The 17,338-nt window shown below is 38.8% G+C and overlaps 1 protein-coding gene and 1 long non-coding RNA gene across 7 annotated transcripts in view; one reads left to right on the plus strand and one right to left on the minus strand.

The window, feature by feature from the left end:
* The window catches only part of DGKI (diacylglycerol kinase iota), a 456,754-nt gene that overhangs the window by 154,696 nt on the left and 284,720 nt on the right, over positions 1 to 17,338 (minus strand). The window contains 2 exon segments of the mRNA XM_063725794.1: positions 2,420 to 2,482; positions 8,897 to 9,096. Coding sequence (XP_063581864.1) covers positions 2,420 to 2,482; positions 8,897 to 9,096 — 263 coding nt within the window.
* Positions 1 to 17,338, plus strand: part of LOC112134378 (uncharacterized) — a 40,203-nt gene that overhangs the window by 5,898 nt on the left and 16,967 nt on the right. For all 6 annotated transcript variants that reach the window (XR_008527269.2, XR_008527270.2, XR_010140758.1 and 3 more), the window contains exon 2: positions 7,133 to 7,198. This is a non-coding gene — a long non-coding RNA (uncharacterized LOC112134378). The remainder of the gene's footprint in view (positions 1 to 7,132; positions 7,199 to 17,338) is intronic.

A 17,338-nucleotide genomic window follows, 5' to 3' on the forward strand; every position in this document is an offset into this window, starting at 1 on the left:
TGCATTGTTACCACCATGTACTCCATCCCTGGAGAAAAAGTCTTCTGAAAGCTAGAGAGAAAAAAAAAGATTACTTCAAGCTTCTTGAAGGAAGCAACAATTGCTTCAAGAGCAGCATAAAGAGAGGGTTCACCCAAAGAAAAGATCATCTGTAAAAAAGAGTTGTTCTGAGCAGAGAATGGCTGATTAGAGAGCAACCCCCTTCCCCTCCCCGCCAAAAATACATAAAATCTCACTTAACAATACTGGGGCTCCTAACTTCGACAGGACCTAAGCACCTGTTACCATGGTTTTTTCAACATTGCTGAAATTAGCAAACACTAGTGTGTGAGTAAATCAAGGCTATCTTCACTGCCATAACATAAACAGACAAAATGCACATGTGCTTAAACTTTTCTCCACATTCCTTGCTGTATTCCATATAGTTTTATTAACTGATTTTTAAAATAATATCCTGATTTAATGTTTATTATATAAATGTTTCATCTATAGGTAGAAAATCTATGACATGTAATATTCAATATATATCATATGTAGATATAAAATATTTTCAAATTAACATTCAAGTTTTAAAGTGACCACAACTTAGTGCCTGCTGCACCCTACAGAAACAAGTATGAACAATTTACTTTACTGTATGTAGCACACACACTCGTGGAATAAGAGATAAACAGTCCAATTTAAGATACACAACTAAAGTGTAAATACAACCAAAACTTAACCCATGATAGAAACAAGATGACTATCATATGCGTTTCTGCTGTTAACATTCTCAATTCTTTGGTCACAATCAACGGAGCCACTAAAAATAACGATCACGTGCAGCCACTCCTTAAACTCAAATTTATTGAACTGGCCTATATAGAATATAGAATTTTACTCCAGCCACAACATTCAAATTGGCAATTGAATGTCATTTTCCTATTGATTCTTTGACTGCTCAAGTGTAAGCTCCAGGAAGGTAGTGCTCTGTTGTGCTTACCACTAGACACACAGCATAAAATACCGTCTGGCACAGAGCAAGTGCAAAATAAAGGTTTTTGAATAAATACATATTTTAATGAATAAATAAATTAGTATCCATAAGATGAGAGTTGAAAGTAGATTATATAACTGAACTTTAGGAATTCCTTTGTCATACATATCACCAGATGTTAGATATTGTACAATTCTATTTAGACATGTATTCTTTTATTCACTCATTCCACCAAGAAAACCAATCAATCATTGTTTGGCTTCAGAATACTTCATATTAAAATCTGTGAACACGGCTGGGAACACAAGATTCATATTAAGATATTGCCAATCATCTCAAATAGCCTAAGTCTACTGTGTAAAATACACAGACACAGAGTTAATGTAATTAACACCAAATTAAACCTTGAGAACTGCAACAGATACATGAATGATAAACTCCAGTGAGGGTGTAATTAACTCTGACAGCAAGAATCAAAGAAGAATTCTTTGGAAAGGTAATCATTCAAGTGGGCCTTGAGAAATATACAAGATCCTGATAGATGAAAGGCAGCAGACTATGAATTGTTAAGAACATGAACTTTGAAGCCAGACTGCCTGAGTTTGAATCCTACTCTATGATTTATTAACTGTCTGACCTTGGGCAAGTTACTTAACCTCTCCGTCTATCAGATTCCTCATGCATAGAAGGGAGATAATTATACCACATATGGCCAAGGGTTGTTGGGAAAGTAAATGAATTAATATGTAAAGTATCTGTAACAGTCCCTGAAGCATAATAAATGCTAGACAAGCATATGTGGTACGGAGAAAACAAAGGACAAAGCAGAGTCCACAGCACAAAATAATTCTGAGCTGAAATGCTAAAAAACATATTTTTTTGTTTTCACTAGAAAAAAATAATACCCCGGACTACATTAAGCAAAAACTCCTAAATATAGATAAAAATGCATTTTGCTAACTCAGTGACACAGTTTGGGGTCATTGAACTTTTACGGTAACTATGGATCTTCCAAAACAGAAATACACACATACACACACTCAAAACTCCACGCAGAATCTTAAGGTTTCATCCAGAAATTGAGGGCTGTAGGCACTTCCTCGAGCTTATCTCTGAGCCGTAAGTAATGACATAGTCTAATGGTATTATGCACTTTCCATAAAAACCAATGCTTAGTATGGAATTCTATACAACCCCAGGCAACCATGGGCCCTAAAGTATCTCATCCAAAAATTGAACTGTTAACTTAGAGGATGGAAGCACATAGAACATAAAAAACTTCACAGCTCCATTTCAAATCAAAGAGGGCAACAGAAAGCAATTCTGGTGAGGTGGCTTCCTTATCTGAGGAACAGACCTGTGAAGGCAAGGGACACAGGGAGTCCAACCCTGAGGAGACGAGGCTGGGGAGAAAATGTAGAAACAGAACGGCACTGTACTCACATGGTGAAGGAGCCGGGGGGAGCAGACACTCGCCGCAGGTCCGCAGTTTGCACCTGATGAATACTAGAGGCAGCAGGGAATGAGCAGCGAAGACAGAGTCAGCGACAGCGTGGACAGACAAGGAACAAGCCAGGGGAGAGAAAGAGAGACACACAAAATTTAAACAGAAATTAAATGAGCGCATCACCAAACAGCGAAGGAAAGGAAAAGGAAAACCAAGCCAGCCACGGAAATAATCCAAAAAAAAGCCGGTGATAGCAACGAAGCCAACAGGACACACAGAAGGCGCTGGTTCTAGGCAAGTCACAGACCAGAGCGGGGCCAGGCTGGGGTTGATGCAGGACAGCAGGTCGGGAGGTGTAGGGGGATGACCATGGCCTCCCTTGCTCAGGCCCATCAGGACACCCAAGGAGAGAAGGCACACACTTACATATTGAGTGGTAGGCTGGCATGGTAAACTCATCTTTGAAAAGATTCAAGGTCAATTTAACCCTTTCATCACACAGCCATCAGGTTTCCCCAGGCTTTATAGGAACACTCATCAAAAGACAATCATCTTAAAAAGAGTGTCTCAACCAAAACTTCAACTTCCTTCAGTTAAACAACAAAGGCTTTTAAAAAACTCCAAAGGTAATACCAAGAAAGTCTAATTGTATACTGTATTGCTATCATTCCACCCACATTCTGGGTAGGAAAATGAAACCACAGATTTCTCCCTTTTCTCCCTTCTTTTATATTGGAGTCTATAGCAGCTGCTAGAAAAGACAAGATGTAGAATTTAAGAAACTAAACCCAAAATGTTTTGTTGACTTTACATAATTATTCTCTCCACTCTCTTATTTAAAGAGTTACCATGAAACTACATTAGACCTAGTTCCCCGGATCTCTCTGTTCTGCAGGATACATAACTTCTCATACAAAGTCACCCATGAGTTAACTCCAGACCAAGCCTCTCTCTGTCTGTGTTATCCTCCAAGTACTATCATTTCCAACCAATAATACTTCTCAGCAGCCTAGGATGATGGAATTCGATTGCTCAATTCAAAGTTTGCTGACTAGAAACCTGGTCATTGGATAAAATGATCATCTTTAATAATGTAGCCTTAATTACTAGTGAACTAAGGATAATATTATCTATTTATTAATAGCTCATTGAAGATCTCCTGAAACACCTGGGTAATTTTGTTTCTATTATCCTTCAGTGGCACCTTTCAAATAAAGAACATAATCCAGCATATTGGCCATCATGTTACTAGCGTACGAATATGAACCTAGATAAATCTGCTTATTACTTTTTGTGGGGAAGGTATTTACTGTAGTTCATACTCTGTGTAGATTCCTATGCTATGATAAATGACATATGTTCCCATATAAATGAGCAGCTTCTGAACACAGCGGCACCTAGCTTTTTAGTTTGTGTATAGTAATAGCAAACAGGATTATAAGCCAAGAAATATTTTTTAGAAAACATTAATTTTTCCTTTTGCATAAATGAAGATCTAGTGGCATCATGAAGCCCTATTAGTTAACTATTTCTCATGGAAATTCCTTCTATCTATGTGGACCATAGCTTGAAATTATTAAATATGTATCTTTCACTTATAAGACAATGTGATCAAAACACATTTGATATTAGTTTTATATTCACAAAATTTTAGATTTATGTTATCTTAGAAAGCAATTTCTGAGAAACACAGCAGAGATAGCATTATAGAATGGATTCATGTGTGAGTCGCTGATGCAAGATGTGACTGTCTCACGAGCTATGACAGACACTGGGGATCCTAAGAGGAAAATCCTAGGGCCTCCCCACAGAGCAGAGAAAGGAGGAGTAAATCAATGATTACACTATTTTTAGTAAGTGGTGTAATGGAAATAACCAAGAGCACCACTGAAACATGTAAAGGTACATCTAACAGCTAGAAGTAGACAGAAAAGGCTTATTAGGAATAGTAGCATTTCAATGGGGTCCTAAGCTGTGGGCGACGAGTTAGCAGAAGATAAAGAGGTGCAGAGGGCACTGCAAGAAGAGGACGAGAGAGCAAAACCAGGATGATGCAGGAGACAGGCTACTGTTCCAGGAACAGCAATCTTCCCTGGAACAAAGAGCAAAGAGAATGAAGAAGGGAGTGATCAAAAAGGTCTGCAAAGCTAAGGAACACAGGCTTGGGATTCTTAGATCAATCTAATGGGTATATCAGAAGAGACAGATTATGTGAAGGCAGCAAGGGCGGGAACAGAAAATAGTCAGAAGCATATTTTAGTAATGCTGCTGAGAGGTAGCTCGCATGACTTTTGAACTCTGGCTGCTTTACTGGTAGAGAGGATAGAGGAGATTAGAGTCAAAGACTTGGGAAATAAACAGAAGACAGAGCTCAAAGAAGGTGGTAGCTACCCTGATGGATGTTGATTTGGTTTGGATGTGTGTCCCATCCAAATCTCATGTTGAAATGGAATCCCCGATGTTGTACGTGGGGCCTGGTCAGAGGTGTTTTGGTCATGGGGGCAGATCCCTCATAAACACTTGGTGCCCTCCTTGAGGTAGTGAGTGAGTTCTCTCTCTGAGTTCATGTGAGAACAGTTGTTTAAATGAGTATGGTGCCTCCCCCCTCCCTCTTGCTCTCTCTCCCACCATATGATATGCCAGCTCCCCATTCACCTTCTGCCCTGACTGTAAACTTCCTGAAGCCTCACCAGAAGCCAAGCAGATGCTGGTCCCATGCTTGTACAGCCTACAGAACTGTGAGCCAAATAAAACTCTTTTCTTTATAAATTACCCAGCCTTGGCTGGGCACAGTGACTCACGCCTGTAATCCCAGCACTTTGGGAGGCTGAGGCGGGCAGATCACTTGAGCCCAGGACTTCGAGACCAGCCTGAGCAACATGGGGAAACCCTGTCTCTACCAAAAATACATCTGGGCATGGTGGCGCACACCTGTAGTCCCAGCTACTTGTGAAGCTGAGGCAGGAGAATCACTTGAACCCGGGAGGCAGAGGTTGCAGTGAGCTGAGAAGGCACCATGGCACTCCAGCCTGGGCAAGAGAGTAAGCCTCTGTCTCAATAAACAAACAAATAAATATAAATAAATAAATTATCCAGCCTCAGGTATTTCTTTACAGCAATGCAAAAATGGACTAACACAGGTGTATAGAAGTAGAAGCGACTGAGAGAACCCCAGAGGCCAGGAACAGGACAAATGAGTGGATGGTAGTTTCATGTGTACAGCTGTGAATGGAATAGGCTCACTGGATGGTGGGGTAGAAAAGTCAAGGAAATAAAGTTAATGAGTCCAGTTTCTAGCATGTAGTTTGAGGTTACTATGAGACATTAAGGTAAAAATGTCAACTAAGATATTCGGGTATGAGTCTTCAATCTTTAGAAGAAAATTCTGGGCTGAAGACACAGATCAGAGATACAGTCTCCCAGAGAAAGGGCAGAACCACAAGGAGCACTGGCATCTAAGTGGAAAGGGAACTGTTACTAAGGGAGCCACAGCACTTATGTCTCGAATATCCAATTAACATGCTGTGTGAAAGAAGCCTAATTTTTAAAGATGAATTAAACAACCACCTTCTTCTTACTGGGAACACACGCACACACACAGAGGTTTTTAAGCTAAAAATGCTAAAGATATTTTCGACTAGTTCTCCTCAAGTAAAGAAAAAAGAAGACAGGCAAAGAAAGGAAGGCAGGAAATAAAGAAAATGTCTTTCAAGTTTCTCTTTCTTCATTGTTTGAAATGGTGCAGTTCACACAATTGATGGCCAAAGCAGACAAAGGCTTGAAGGACTCAGAAGGTGGAAGAACACTTACAGAACAGTCTCGAAGGAAAGGCAGACCTTGAACTTGAAACTCCACTTGGAAATCTAGTGGAAGACCTTAGATTTCAAAACACGATTTTCTGGTAAAATCGAAAGAAATATTTAATCATAGAAGGTTAGAAGGTAAATAAGATCAGAATGAGAGCAATTAAGGTTTAGTAAGCAAATATTACATGATGACTAGGTTTTTTTGCTTTCTTTTGAAAGTGTGCTATCTGTATTGATTTTCTCAAAATATAGTGTTGAATGATAATTTTTCACAAGTACTAATAAAGATTTTTATTTTTAAGTCATAAATATTCATTAATAAAATGAAAATTATACCATTATTCCCATTTCTCATAAGTCTTTCAGAGGGCATGGGGTGGCTTGGACGCAGGCACCACTGCCTCCGGTAGAAAGTAAGTAACAGTTTTGGGGTGTGTTGTTGCTGTTGTTTGAGTTTTGTTTTTGGTTCTTTTGTTTGTTTGTTTGTTTTTTCAGACAGAGTCTCAGTCTGTTGCCCAGGCTGGAGTGCAGTGGTGTGATCTCGGCTCCACGCAACCTCTGCCTTGTGGTCCTAGAGATTCTCGTGCCTCAGCCTCCTGAGTAGCTGGGATTACAGGCACGTGCCACCACACCGGTCTAATTTTTGTATTTATAGCAGAGAAAGGGTTTTGCCATGTTGACCAGGCTGGTCTTGAACTCCTGGTCTCAAGTGATCTGGCCACCTTGGCCTCTCAAAGTGCTGGGATTACAGGTGTGAGCCACCGTACCCAGCCAGTAACAGTATTTTTAAGTAGAGACTGCTTCTTGAACACCTGCAAAGCTAAGTGCTACAAAAAATGCCATCATATATCATGTGTGCCATGAGTACAAAAAGAAAACAATTCTTTTTATGTGCTTCTATAGGTGCAGAAATTCAAATGAACTCTTAACAATATGGTTGCTGAGCAAATACGAATTCTCAACACAAAGGTAAAAGCTGTTTAAAACTAAATACCTGAAAACCATTTCATGTCTGACAAGGTTATTAAATACAGAAGCAGCAGGCCTAAGACTGTGAGCTCTCTGCCTATATATAGTAAAAACTTTTAGCTTCTGCATATCTTCTTAACAAAAGTATCTACAAGTGACCCAACAACATAGACTATAGTACAGTTTCAGAGATGGTTTTTCACTTAGTAGTTCATAGATTTCCAGCAAACCCATGGTCCATTTAACTCTAACATTTCTAGGGGGAATGTGATGAACCATATACAACTACTGACATGCCACGTTTTTTAACATATAACCTCAGCAATTGTGTATTTAACCTAATAGAAGGTAAAGGCAGGGAGGGCAGGCAGGGAGGGCAGGAGGAATGAGCGAGGAGTTTCACTAAATGCAAAATGTAAACAAAGAAAGACATGTAACTAAAAAACACCTCTGGAAAATGACCTAGGAAAAATTCTGGGGGAAGTCCAGATTCTGGGAGAGAAGGAAGGAGCGGACAGAGAGGATTTTTTACCCCAGCTTCAAACTGAGACCCAGATGCCAAAAGCTGGAACACTCTGAGAGCACTGTCTAATCCTGTTCCTCAACCAACATGTACCACCACAGAGAGAGAGCAGTAAGCGTTGGTAGTGAGTGAGGGCACCTGTGTTGCTGGCTATTGTAAGGACTTCTGCATACCGTTATACTGACTCAATAAATGCATGGCAAAGCGCGCCCTTGCTTTACAGGCACCACAAGGAAGCCAGCCGCTCAGTGCAAATAGGTAACCATGCGTTACAGGCCACAAATGGGAGGAGCACCTTTGAGAGTCCCTCACTGTGACAGAGAATGACAAAAGGCTAAGCCCTGAAATGGCCTTAAGCACATAGTATGATATAGAGGAAATACTCAAAAGATGCCAAAAATTCTGTTCATTTTCCATCCCCTTCTCCAACCCCACAGACACTTAATCACTAGTTGGAGTGAGACACACTATAAAATGTATATGAATTCTAAATATCCAGTCAATATTACCTTACCTCAAGTCAGTTTATTAAAATGCCTAAGAAAGGAAAACTCCAGGTGGGATACCATGTGTTTAGGGGTAGAAAGAGTGGGTCAGGCTATGTCTGGACAATAGGATGCTGCCCAGAAAGCCAACACTGAGTTGAAGCACCAGAGTATGGAGGACCCCAAAATGGGAACATCAGGAAGGGAACAATTCACTGGCAGGCAGAAAGAGATGCAATGTGGATAGAGGCAAGCCACTGACCAGCTCTGCCAACCACCCGTGACTGGAGAAACCAACACTCTCCAAGCCACCTGGGTAAAGAGCAGGCTAACTATGTGCTTCCCTAAAACAAAACAAACAAAAACGCATTTACCTGAACATGGTTTACCATCCTAGAAACCCTCTCAATGATTTTCTGCTAGTCCCAGTAAATATATTCTTAAGTGGTCAGTGAAGAAGGATCATCTATCTCCTGTACAGTAATAACTACTAAAAGAAGGGCGTGGAACTGTACAATAAACAAGGAGAAAAAAAACTATATGTTCCCATGACAGAAACCAAGGAACTGCTGAGTCTCCTGGACTTCTTTCCTCTTCCCAACACAGTGAGGTCCCCAGACCATGCACATGCTCTGCACTCTCCTCTCCAAGGTCTTCATGTTAAGCAAGGTAGGCCATGAGCAGACTCACTCATTGAGTAAAGGCATGGATGTTCTCCTCTTGCTCTTCTGTACCATGTTGGCCTGATTCCTCAGGGAGATCCGAATCATAGCTGGGGCCAACCTACAGGGCTCCCCATCCACTTGCATGGGAATGGATTTGTAAGTTAGAAGCATGACTTCTCGACACTGGTGTAGCCTCTCTCCGTGGCCCCCAACTTGCAGGGCTGCCTATAAAAACAAGAGCCAAAGGGGAGCAAGGAGTTAGTTCTCATTATTTAAGAAAGCTGGAGGCCAGGCGCGGTGGCTGATGCCTGTAATCCCAGCACTTTGGGAGGCCGAGGCAGGTGGATCACCTGAGGTCAGGAGTTCCAGAGCAGCCTGGCCAACATGGCGAGACCCCGTCTCTACTAAAAATACAAAAAAAAAAAAAAAAAAGCTGGGCATGGTGGCAGGTGCCTGTAGTCCCAGCTACTTAGGAGGCTGAGGCTGGAGAATCGCTTGAACCCGGGAGGCGGAGGTTGCAGTGAGCTGAGGTCAAGCCACTGCACTCCAGCATGGGCAATAGAGCGAGACTCTATCTCAGAAAAAAAAAGAAAAAGAAAGCTGGAAACCCCAAGTCCATTGTACATAACCAAGGAGTCTGTGATAAACATACCAAAATTAGTAAAATTAACCACCACCATTGTAGGAAACCTGGATAAACCATTAATGCAAATAAACTAAATATTCACAATTTTGACGAGCTTTACCATAAATTTCTATTAACTACCACTTTTTACTCTTATATGTTTCACATCTAAATTTAAGCATGTTAGTTTAATACAAAGCTTTTTCTTTGTGTTATCTATTCTCATTAAATAACCAATGAAAGTAGAACAGAACCAATATGAAGGATATAAAGCAGGTAGTTTATTAACCTCTAAATTGTATTTATCTAATACTTAAATATGCAGCAATTGTTACTTTTCAAGTTTAAACGGGTGTTTGCTTTTTATCTAAACTTCCTCAAGCTATTTCTAACCTGTATAAGATCAACAAAATGCAAAATAACATCAATTACTTAATTTAGAACACTCTGGAGAGTAAAGCAGCTTTGAGGATCAAAATGAAAGACAGTAAGAACTCAGTTCATCATGGTAGCCACAGAATGGAGTTTCAAGACGATATTAAAAGTCTGTTAAGGAGCAACACATTTGTATAACCTCTTCTGACTTAGTAAAAAAAAATATATATTTAGTATTATTTATCCTTTCAGGAAATAAAAGAAAAATCATACATTTTTGTTGTATAACACACATAGAGCACACAAATTTTATTATACAGTTTAATAAATATTTTATACACACATGTGAACCTCCATGGAGACCAAATTTTGGAAAATGTATAACACCCAAAAGGTTCCTACGTGCCCCTTCCTAGTCTATTACACTCCTCCCACCAACTGACTGGTGAGAAAGAAAGCAGAGGAGAATGCTGTGAGAAGTTACTAAAATTCTTTTTGCCTTATTATCTGATACGATTTTACTCTTTTTATTTTGTAGTCTTGAGTAGGCCTAATGACAGATAAAATGTAAAACCTGCCTGGTAAGAAGGTATTCCTCTGAGTCTAACTGGACTGAAAATGGCTTGAATACCTTCCAACCTCTTGGTACTGGAAGTCACACACAGTAGTCTAGACCACTTTTAAGCCATCTTCTCAGACTCAAAAATAAAACAACAGCAAATACTACAAACAGGTAGAGTTAATAACTGTCAATGCCACCCCTACTGGCATTTCACAATCAATCCAAGATGATTGCACAGACACAAGAGGAACTACTGTAATTAGCTTTTCAGGGTAGAGACATTTCCATTATTGTTAGCACAATCACATTAAATTATTTTTGCAACAAATTAGAGTATAAGTAATTTTTTAAAACTTATTAGAAATACATATTTTTCATGTCTCAGATTGGTCTAGGCTTAGCATCTTATAAGACATAGGCCCTATGAGCCCTAATAGAAAGCCCCAAGACTTTCTAGAATAAATCATTTACTATTAGTAATACTTTGATTTATTCGTGACAATCGCTCTCTATTTAACCTAGCATGCGTTAGTCTTGTGAGAACTTCAGATATTGCTTTTCTGTGACTTGAGAGGAAAACTGAGACAGGCCCTGACCTAATGCATCCACTGCCATTTATTGCCCCAAGACCATAGCTCTCCTTTGCACTGCAGCTATGTCTTGAGATTTTCTATCTTTTCACACTATACTCTTCCCTGGAATATTTTCCCTCAACCCCTCTCAAAGCGTATCCTCCTCCTTACTGCCCAAGTCATTCTACTTGCTGTCAGACGGAAAGAACGGGCAATCCTGGGTTGGGGGAGGGGTGAAGCAAGAGCAAACCTTGTTCTCCTTTCCTTCCTCACCGCCACTATCAGCCCCAGCCTCATTCCTGGAACAAAGTACCCAAAGGAAAAAATCTGTGACATGGAGATCAAGCGCAAGAGATCATCTGCTTGTGTTTTAAAGACTAACAAGGTAAACAAACCTCTTGTAAGACTAAACAAAAAAGAATAGAAAACATAAAACTATTTTCTCTTTTTTTTTTTTTTTTTTGAGATGGAGTCTCACTCTGTTGCCAGGCTGGAATGCAGTGGTGCAAACTCAGCTCACTGCAACCTCCACCTCCCGGGTTCAAGTGATTCCCCTGCCTCAGCCTCCTGAGTAGCTGGGACTACAGGCACGGCACCACCACACCTGGCTAATTTTTTGTATTTTAGTAGGGACAGATTTCACCATGTTGGCCAGGATGGTCTCAATCTTCTGACTTCGTGATCCTCCCGCCTCAGCCTCCCAAAGTGCTGGTATTACAGGTGTGAGCCACTGTGCCCGGCCAAAATTATTTTCTTTATTAAAAATAAGAAAGGGCCAGGTGCAGTGTCTCACACCTGTATCCCAGCACTTTGGGAGGCCAAAGTGGGAGGATTGCATGAGGTCAGAAGTTCAAGACCAGCTAGGGCAACATAGTCAGACTCCATCTCTACAAAAAATTTAAAAATCAGCTGAGGATGGTGGTGCACATCTATAGTCCCAGCTACTTGGGAACCTTAGGGAGGAGGATCTTCTGAGCCCAGGAGGTCAAGGCCGCAGTGAGCTATGATCATGCCACTGCACTCCAGCCTGGCAATAGAGCAAGACCCTGTATCTAAAAAATAAAATTAAATAAATAAAATAAGGAGCTAGCTAAAGAGATAATACAGAGTTTTGAAAATCATGCAAGAATTTTATGAAAACAATAAATCAAAAAACCTAGATAAGAAAGAAATTTCTGGGAAAAATATAACTTACAAAATTTGGTGTAATAAATACAGAAATCAAATAGATTAGGGCTATTTTAAAAATTGAAAGAGTTATCAAAAAATGTTCCTCATTTTACCTTCCCCACTATCCCCTCCCCAAAAATGTCAAAGAGGCTAGATGTTTTACAAGCCAGTCCTACCTAAATGTTAAGGAAAGACAGTGTCTATTTAGTACAAGATGCTTTAGAAAATATGATGCTATATAGCTTTTAAGGTAACAAAACTAGATAAAAGCAGTACAAGAAAACAAAAAATTTTAGCCTAAATTATATTCATAATCATAAATGCCAAAATCATTTTAAAAAATCTAATTGATGCCAGTGGTCTCTTTTATAGAAGTTAAAGTTATTATGGTTTATTGTTAAGAATCAAGAAATTAAGAATTACTCAACATCAGAAAATACATCATTGTAATTTCAGTACATTAATGGTTTAAATGAGAAAAACCACATTATCATCTCAAAACATTAAGCAAAAAAAGATGTTCAATGCCTTTTATGATAAAAATGAATTTCATAGAAAACTAAGAATAGAAAGTAGCTTTTGTAACTGATAAAGATCACCCACCAAGATACCTAGAAAAAAATATTATTTACAATAAAAAAAAATTTAGAAGCATTCCTTTCAAGAAACAAAGTTATCCATCAGCAACGAAAGTTTTCAACATAATATTGGAAGTACTGACCAACACAATGAGCCAAAGAAATAAAATTAGAAAAAAAAAGAATTAAAAGAAAAAATGCAAACTTACTAATATTTCTACTGATATCATCCCATACATAAAAATTCCAAGAAAATTCACAGTCCAAGTGTTAAAACTCATAAGATGGCTGATACACTGTTGAATTAAAAAACCAATAGTATTCTACTACTCTAGCATTAAATAAACAGAAATACCATAGGATATAAAATGCCATTTACAATATCAACAAAAACAATACATGCAGATTTTTATGCAGAAAACTTTAAAACTTTATTGAAGGATGAAGGGAAGACTTAAGTAAATGGAGAGGCATGTTATATTCATGAATAGAATAATTCAATACTCTAATAACAATTTTCCAAAATTAATGTACCAATTCAATGTAATTCAAATTAAAATAATAGAAATACTATTTTAAGGAATCTTGTTGTCATGTTAATTTCATGTCAACTTAGCCACAGTAACCAGATATTTATTTGGTCAAACATTCTAGATGCTTCTATGAAAGTATTTTTTTAATGAGATTAACATTTAACTCAGTAGACTTAGAGTAAAGCAAACATGAGTGGGCCTCATCCAACTTGCTGAAGACTCTAAAAAGAAAAAAGAACCTTCCCAGAACAGGAGGAATTTGACCATCAGCCTGCCTTTGGACTTGAGCTTCAACATCAACTGCTCCCTGGGTCTCTAGCCTGTCAGCCTACCCTGCAAATTGATGCAAATTGGGACTTGCCAGCCTCCAATTCACAATTCATGTGAGATTAAAATAAATCTCAATCTCTCTCCTCCACTCACACACTCCCTTTTGTTCTGTTTCTTTGGAGAATCTTGACTAATATACTTGTAAAAATGATTCAATAATTAATTTTGAAGGATAAAGATCCACAAATTACTAAGGATAGTTGGAAAGAACAGGGGCAATGGATAGCAGACTGCCCCTGTTAGAATCCAAAATACATAATACTTAAAGATGCAGTCATTAAAATAGTGAAAGCCAGTGGAAATGAATAATAGAACAGAATAGACTCAAAGATATGAGCACATGAACTATGGTGATGTGGCATTGTAAATTATTGAAGAAATGATGGATAATTTAGCCAAAGAGGCTGGGAATATTTCCCACTATATAGAGAAAAATAAAATCAGTATTCTACCTCACGTCATACACAAAGGAATAAGAAATAAAAATAAAAATATAAATATTAGTGGGCTGAAAGAGAGGAGAGAGTAAGTATTTCTTCCCATCTCTTTTTCTCAATCAGTGTCTGGCAATAGCTAATAATTCCTTTGAGCTTCCATTTCCTACTGAGAAGCACTCTCTCCAGGCGAACCCGTCCCTGTGGCTCCAACTCAGACAGGCAGTCCTCACTGAGGCTCCAACTCTCCTGGAGCAATTCCCTTCTCCAGAGTTCTAGTTCTGCCATGTGACCCTCCCAGCATGCCCATCAACAGGCCTCTCAGGTGGCCACTTCTCCCAGGTTCCAACTCTGTTTTATAGCCTGAGCTCCTTGATGCTAATAACACCATCTTCTCTCGCTGTCCCTCTAGCCCTAGAGGTGACAGAGACTTCCTACAGTTGTCGATTTATGAATTGCTAATCTATGGGTTGACCACTTTTCAGTTCTTCTAACATCCCATAACTACCCTCCTGTACTAAATAGCCTCAATGGATCTATCTCCTATTGAATTATTTTCCTCTTTGATATACTCAGCTAGTTACCAAAATGAGAAATTTTACTTACATAATTTGCAGTGGCACCAATAGCTAATTCATAGTTTTTGACACAACATTTTACAAGCTATTTTACTGTCAGGAACCTCTATCATTAAGATTTTTTTCATTTTATCAAGAATTAAGATTTCTAGGCACTGGTTTTTTATTATTTTATTTATTTATTTATGTTTGAGATGGAGTCTCACTCTGTTGCCCAGGCTGGAGTGCAGTGGCACCATCTCGGCTGACTGCAACCTCTGCCTCCAAAGCAATTCTCCTGCTTCAGTCTCCTGAGTAGCTGGGACTACAGGTGCACGCCACCATGTGCAGCTAATTTTGTTTTGTATTTTTAGTAGAGACAGGGTTTCGCCGTGTTGGCCAGGCTGGTCTCAAACTCCTGACCTCAGGTGATCCACCCACCTTGGCCTCCCAAAGTGCTGGGATTATAGGCGTGAGCCACTGCGCCCAGCCCACTGGTATGTTTTAAAGCTCCATGGTAAAACATGCTGTAGGGAACCTAAATGCTATTAGTAGTGGTGGTATTAATTATTGTCCACACGAATAAATATTTATAGCAAAAATAATTCCATAAATTCAGTTTCCTCATATGTAAAGTGATTACAGTATGCTGCTACAATCACTTTCAGAACTAGCATTTTATGATTCTAGGTTGTACCTACAATTCTATAATCATGTTCTCAAATTCCACTTCCTCCCGTCTAGAGCCCTGTTTCTTTCCTTGACTATATAAGTGATGTGATATTGTCCAGCCACTCTAAACTGCTAGAGAGTAAAAAGGAAAGAACTGCATTTGAAAAACCTCCCTTCTGCAAATTTAAAAAAATAGTAGCAATTATTGCATACTTACTATAAGTCAAAAATTTTTCTATGAAAAAGTCTTGTAAAAATCTCAACACTCTCATTGGGATTACTTGTATACATGTGTCTTTTTTCATTTTTGTTTAATGAAAGTAGATTCTAGTCACTACCAAAGTGAGTTCACGAGAAGCAGGAAAAAAAAAAAAGCCACCCTTGTGGACCTGTCCAGTTTTATAGCTGTTACTGAGATTTAGACTCGTATTCATGATGCGGTTTGAGAAAAAAATCATTTGTATGCTTTAAAAGTAGCTATATGGGCAATCATTCCTCTAAAATCTGCAATATCCTGACAGTATAGTGATAGAATCAACAAAATATAATGGAGCAATGGAATAAAATAGATTTGTATAATTCCGGAACAAAAGAAATATACCCCATCCATCTTTTAATACTGGCCCAATAGAATTCACCCCTTATATAAGACTGATTTTTTATCTTGTAAAGCAGGAAGTGGAGAACTAAGTAGAATGTAATGCTAAGACAGTACACACTAAGTCACAACGAAACACAATCCAGACCCACATACGATGTATCATCCACTAGGACAAGACACGCAAAGAAGCAAGAAAACATCACCCATAATAAAATGAAAAAAAACAAAATTATTGCTGGGTGAACTTAAGAGCAAATTGAAAGCTTCAGAAAAAAAGAGGCCAGTGATGATAAAAACAGATGAATAGAAATTACCAGATCGGAAAAACAGAGACAGAAATGTTTTATTTCATGGCCTATGAGACAATAACAAGCAATCTAAAATACATTTAATTAAATCCCAGAAGGAAAGAAAGGGAGAATGGAGCACAAAATACATGAATAAAAATATTCCTAGTTTGTTGGGGAAAAAAAAATAAACCTTTAGGTCCAAGGAGACCAGTGAACCTAAAACAGGATAAATGCAAAGAAAACCACTGTGGTGGGCAGAACAGTGCTCACCACTACAACCACCAAAAAAGATGCCCATGTTCTAACTCCCAGGAACCACACAAACCTCATGGAGCAAAAGGGCCTTTTCAGGTGTAAGTAAACTAATGTTGTTGAGATAGGAGGATTATTCTGGATTATCTTAGTGGACCCAATGTAGTCTCAGTGGTCCTTATAAAGAAAAATTAGGGTCTAGAGAATGAAAGTCAGAGAGGACAATGCAAGAATAGAAACAGAGGTTGGAGTGACACAGGACTGTAAGCCAAAGAATGTGGGCAGCCTCCAGTAGCTGAAAAAGACAAAGAAACTAATTCTTCCATAGAATCTCCAGAGGGAACACAGCCTTACAAACCCATTTTAGACTTCTGATCTCCACGAATTTATAATAATACATGTGTGTTGTCTTAAGCCACTGTTGTGGTCATTTGCTCTCAGCAGCAATAAGAAAGTAATACAGCTACAAAGAGGTTTAAAACTAAAGATAAACTAGTACAATCACCATGGAGAGGAATATGGAGGTTCCTCAAAAAACAACAAATGGAAGTATCATATGATCCAGCAATTGCACTACTGGGCATTTATCCAATTGAAAGGAAACCAGTATATTGAAGAGACATCTGTACCCCCATGTTTATTATATCACGGCTCCAATAGCGAAGATATGGAAACTGCCTAGGTGTCCAACAACAAAAAATAAAAAAAATGTAGCATGTATACACAATGGAATATTATTCAGCCATTAAGAAGAATGAAATCTTGTGGCAACACGGATGAAACTGGAGAACATTATGCTAAATAAAATAAGACAGGAACAGAACGTTAACCACCACACATTCTCATTAATTTGTGGAAGCTAGAAAAAGTTGATCTCATAGAAGTAAAAAGTAGAACAGAGGATACTACAGGCTAG

The sequence above is a fragment of the Pongo abelii genome, chromosome 6, assembly GCF_028885655.2.
Source record: "Pongo abelii isolate AG06213 chromosome 6, NHGRI_mPonAbe1-v2.0_pri, whole genome shotgun sequence".
NCBI lineage: Eukaryota > Metazoa > Chordata > Mammalia > Primates > Hominidae > Pongo > Pongo abelii.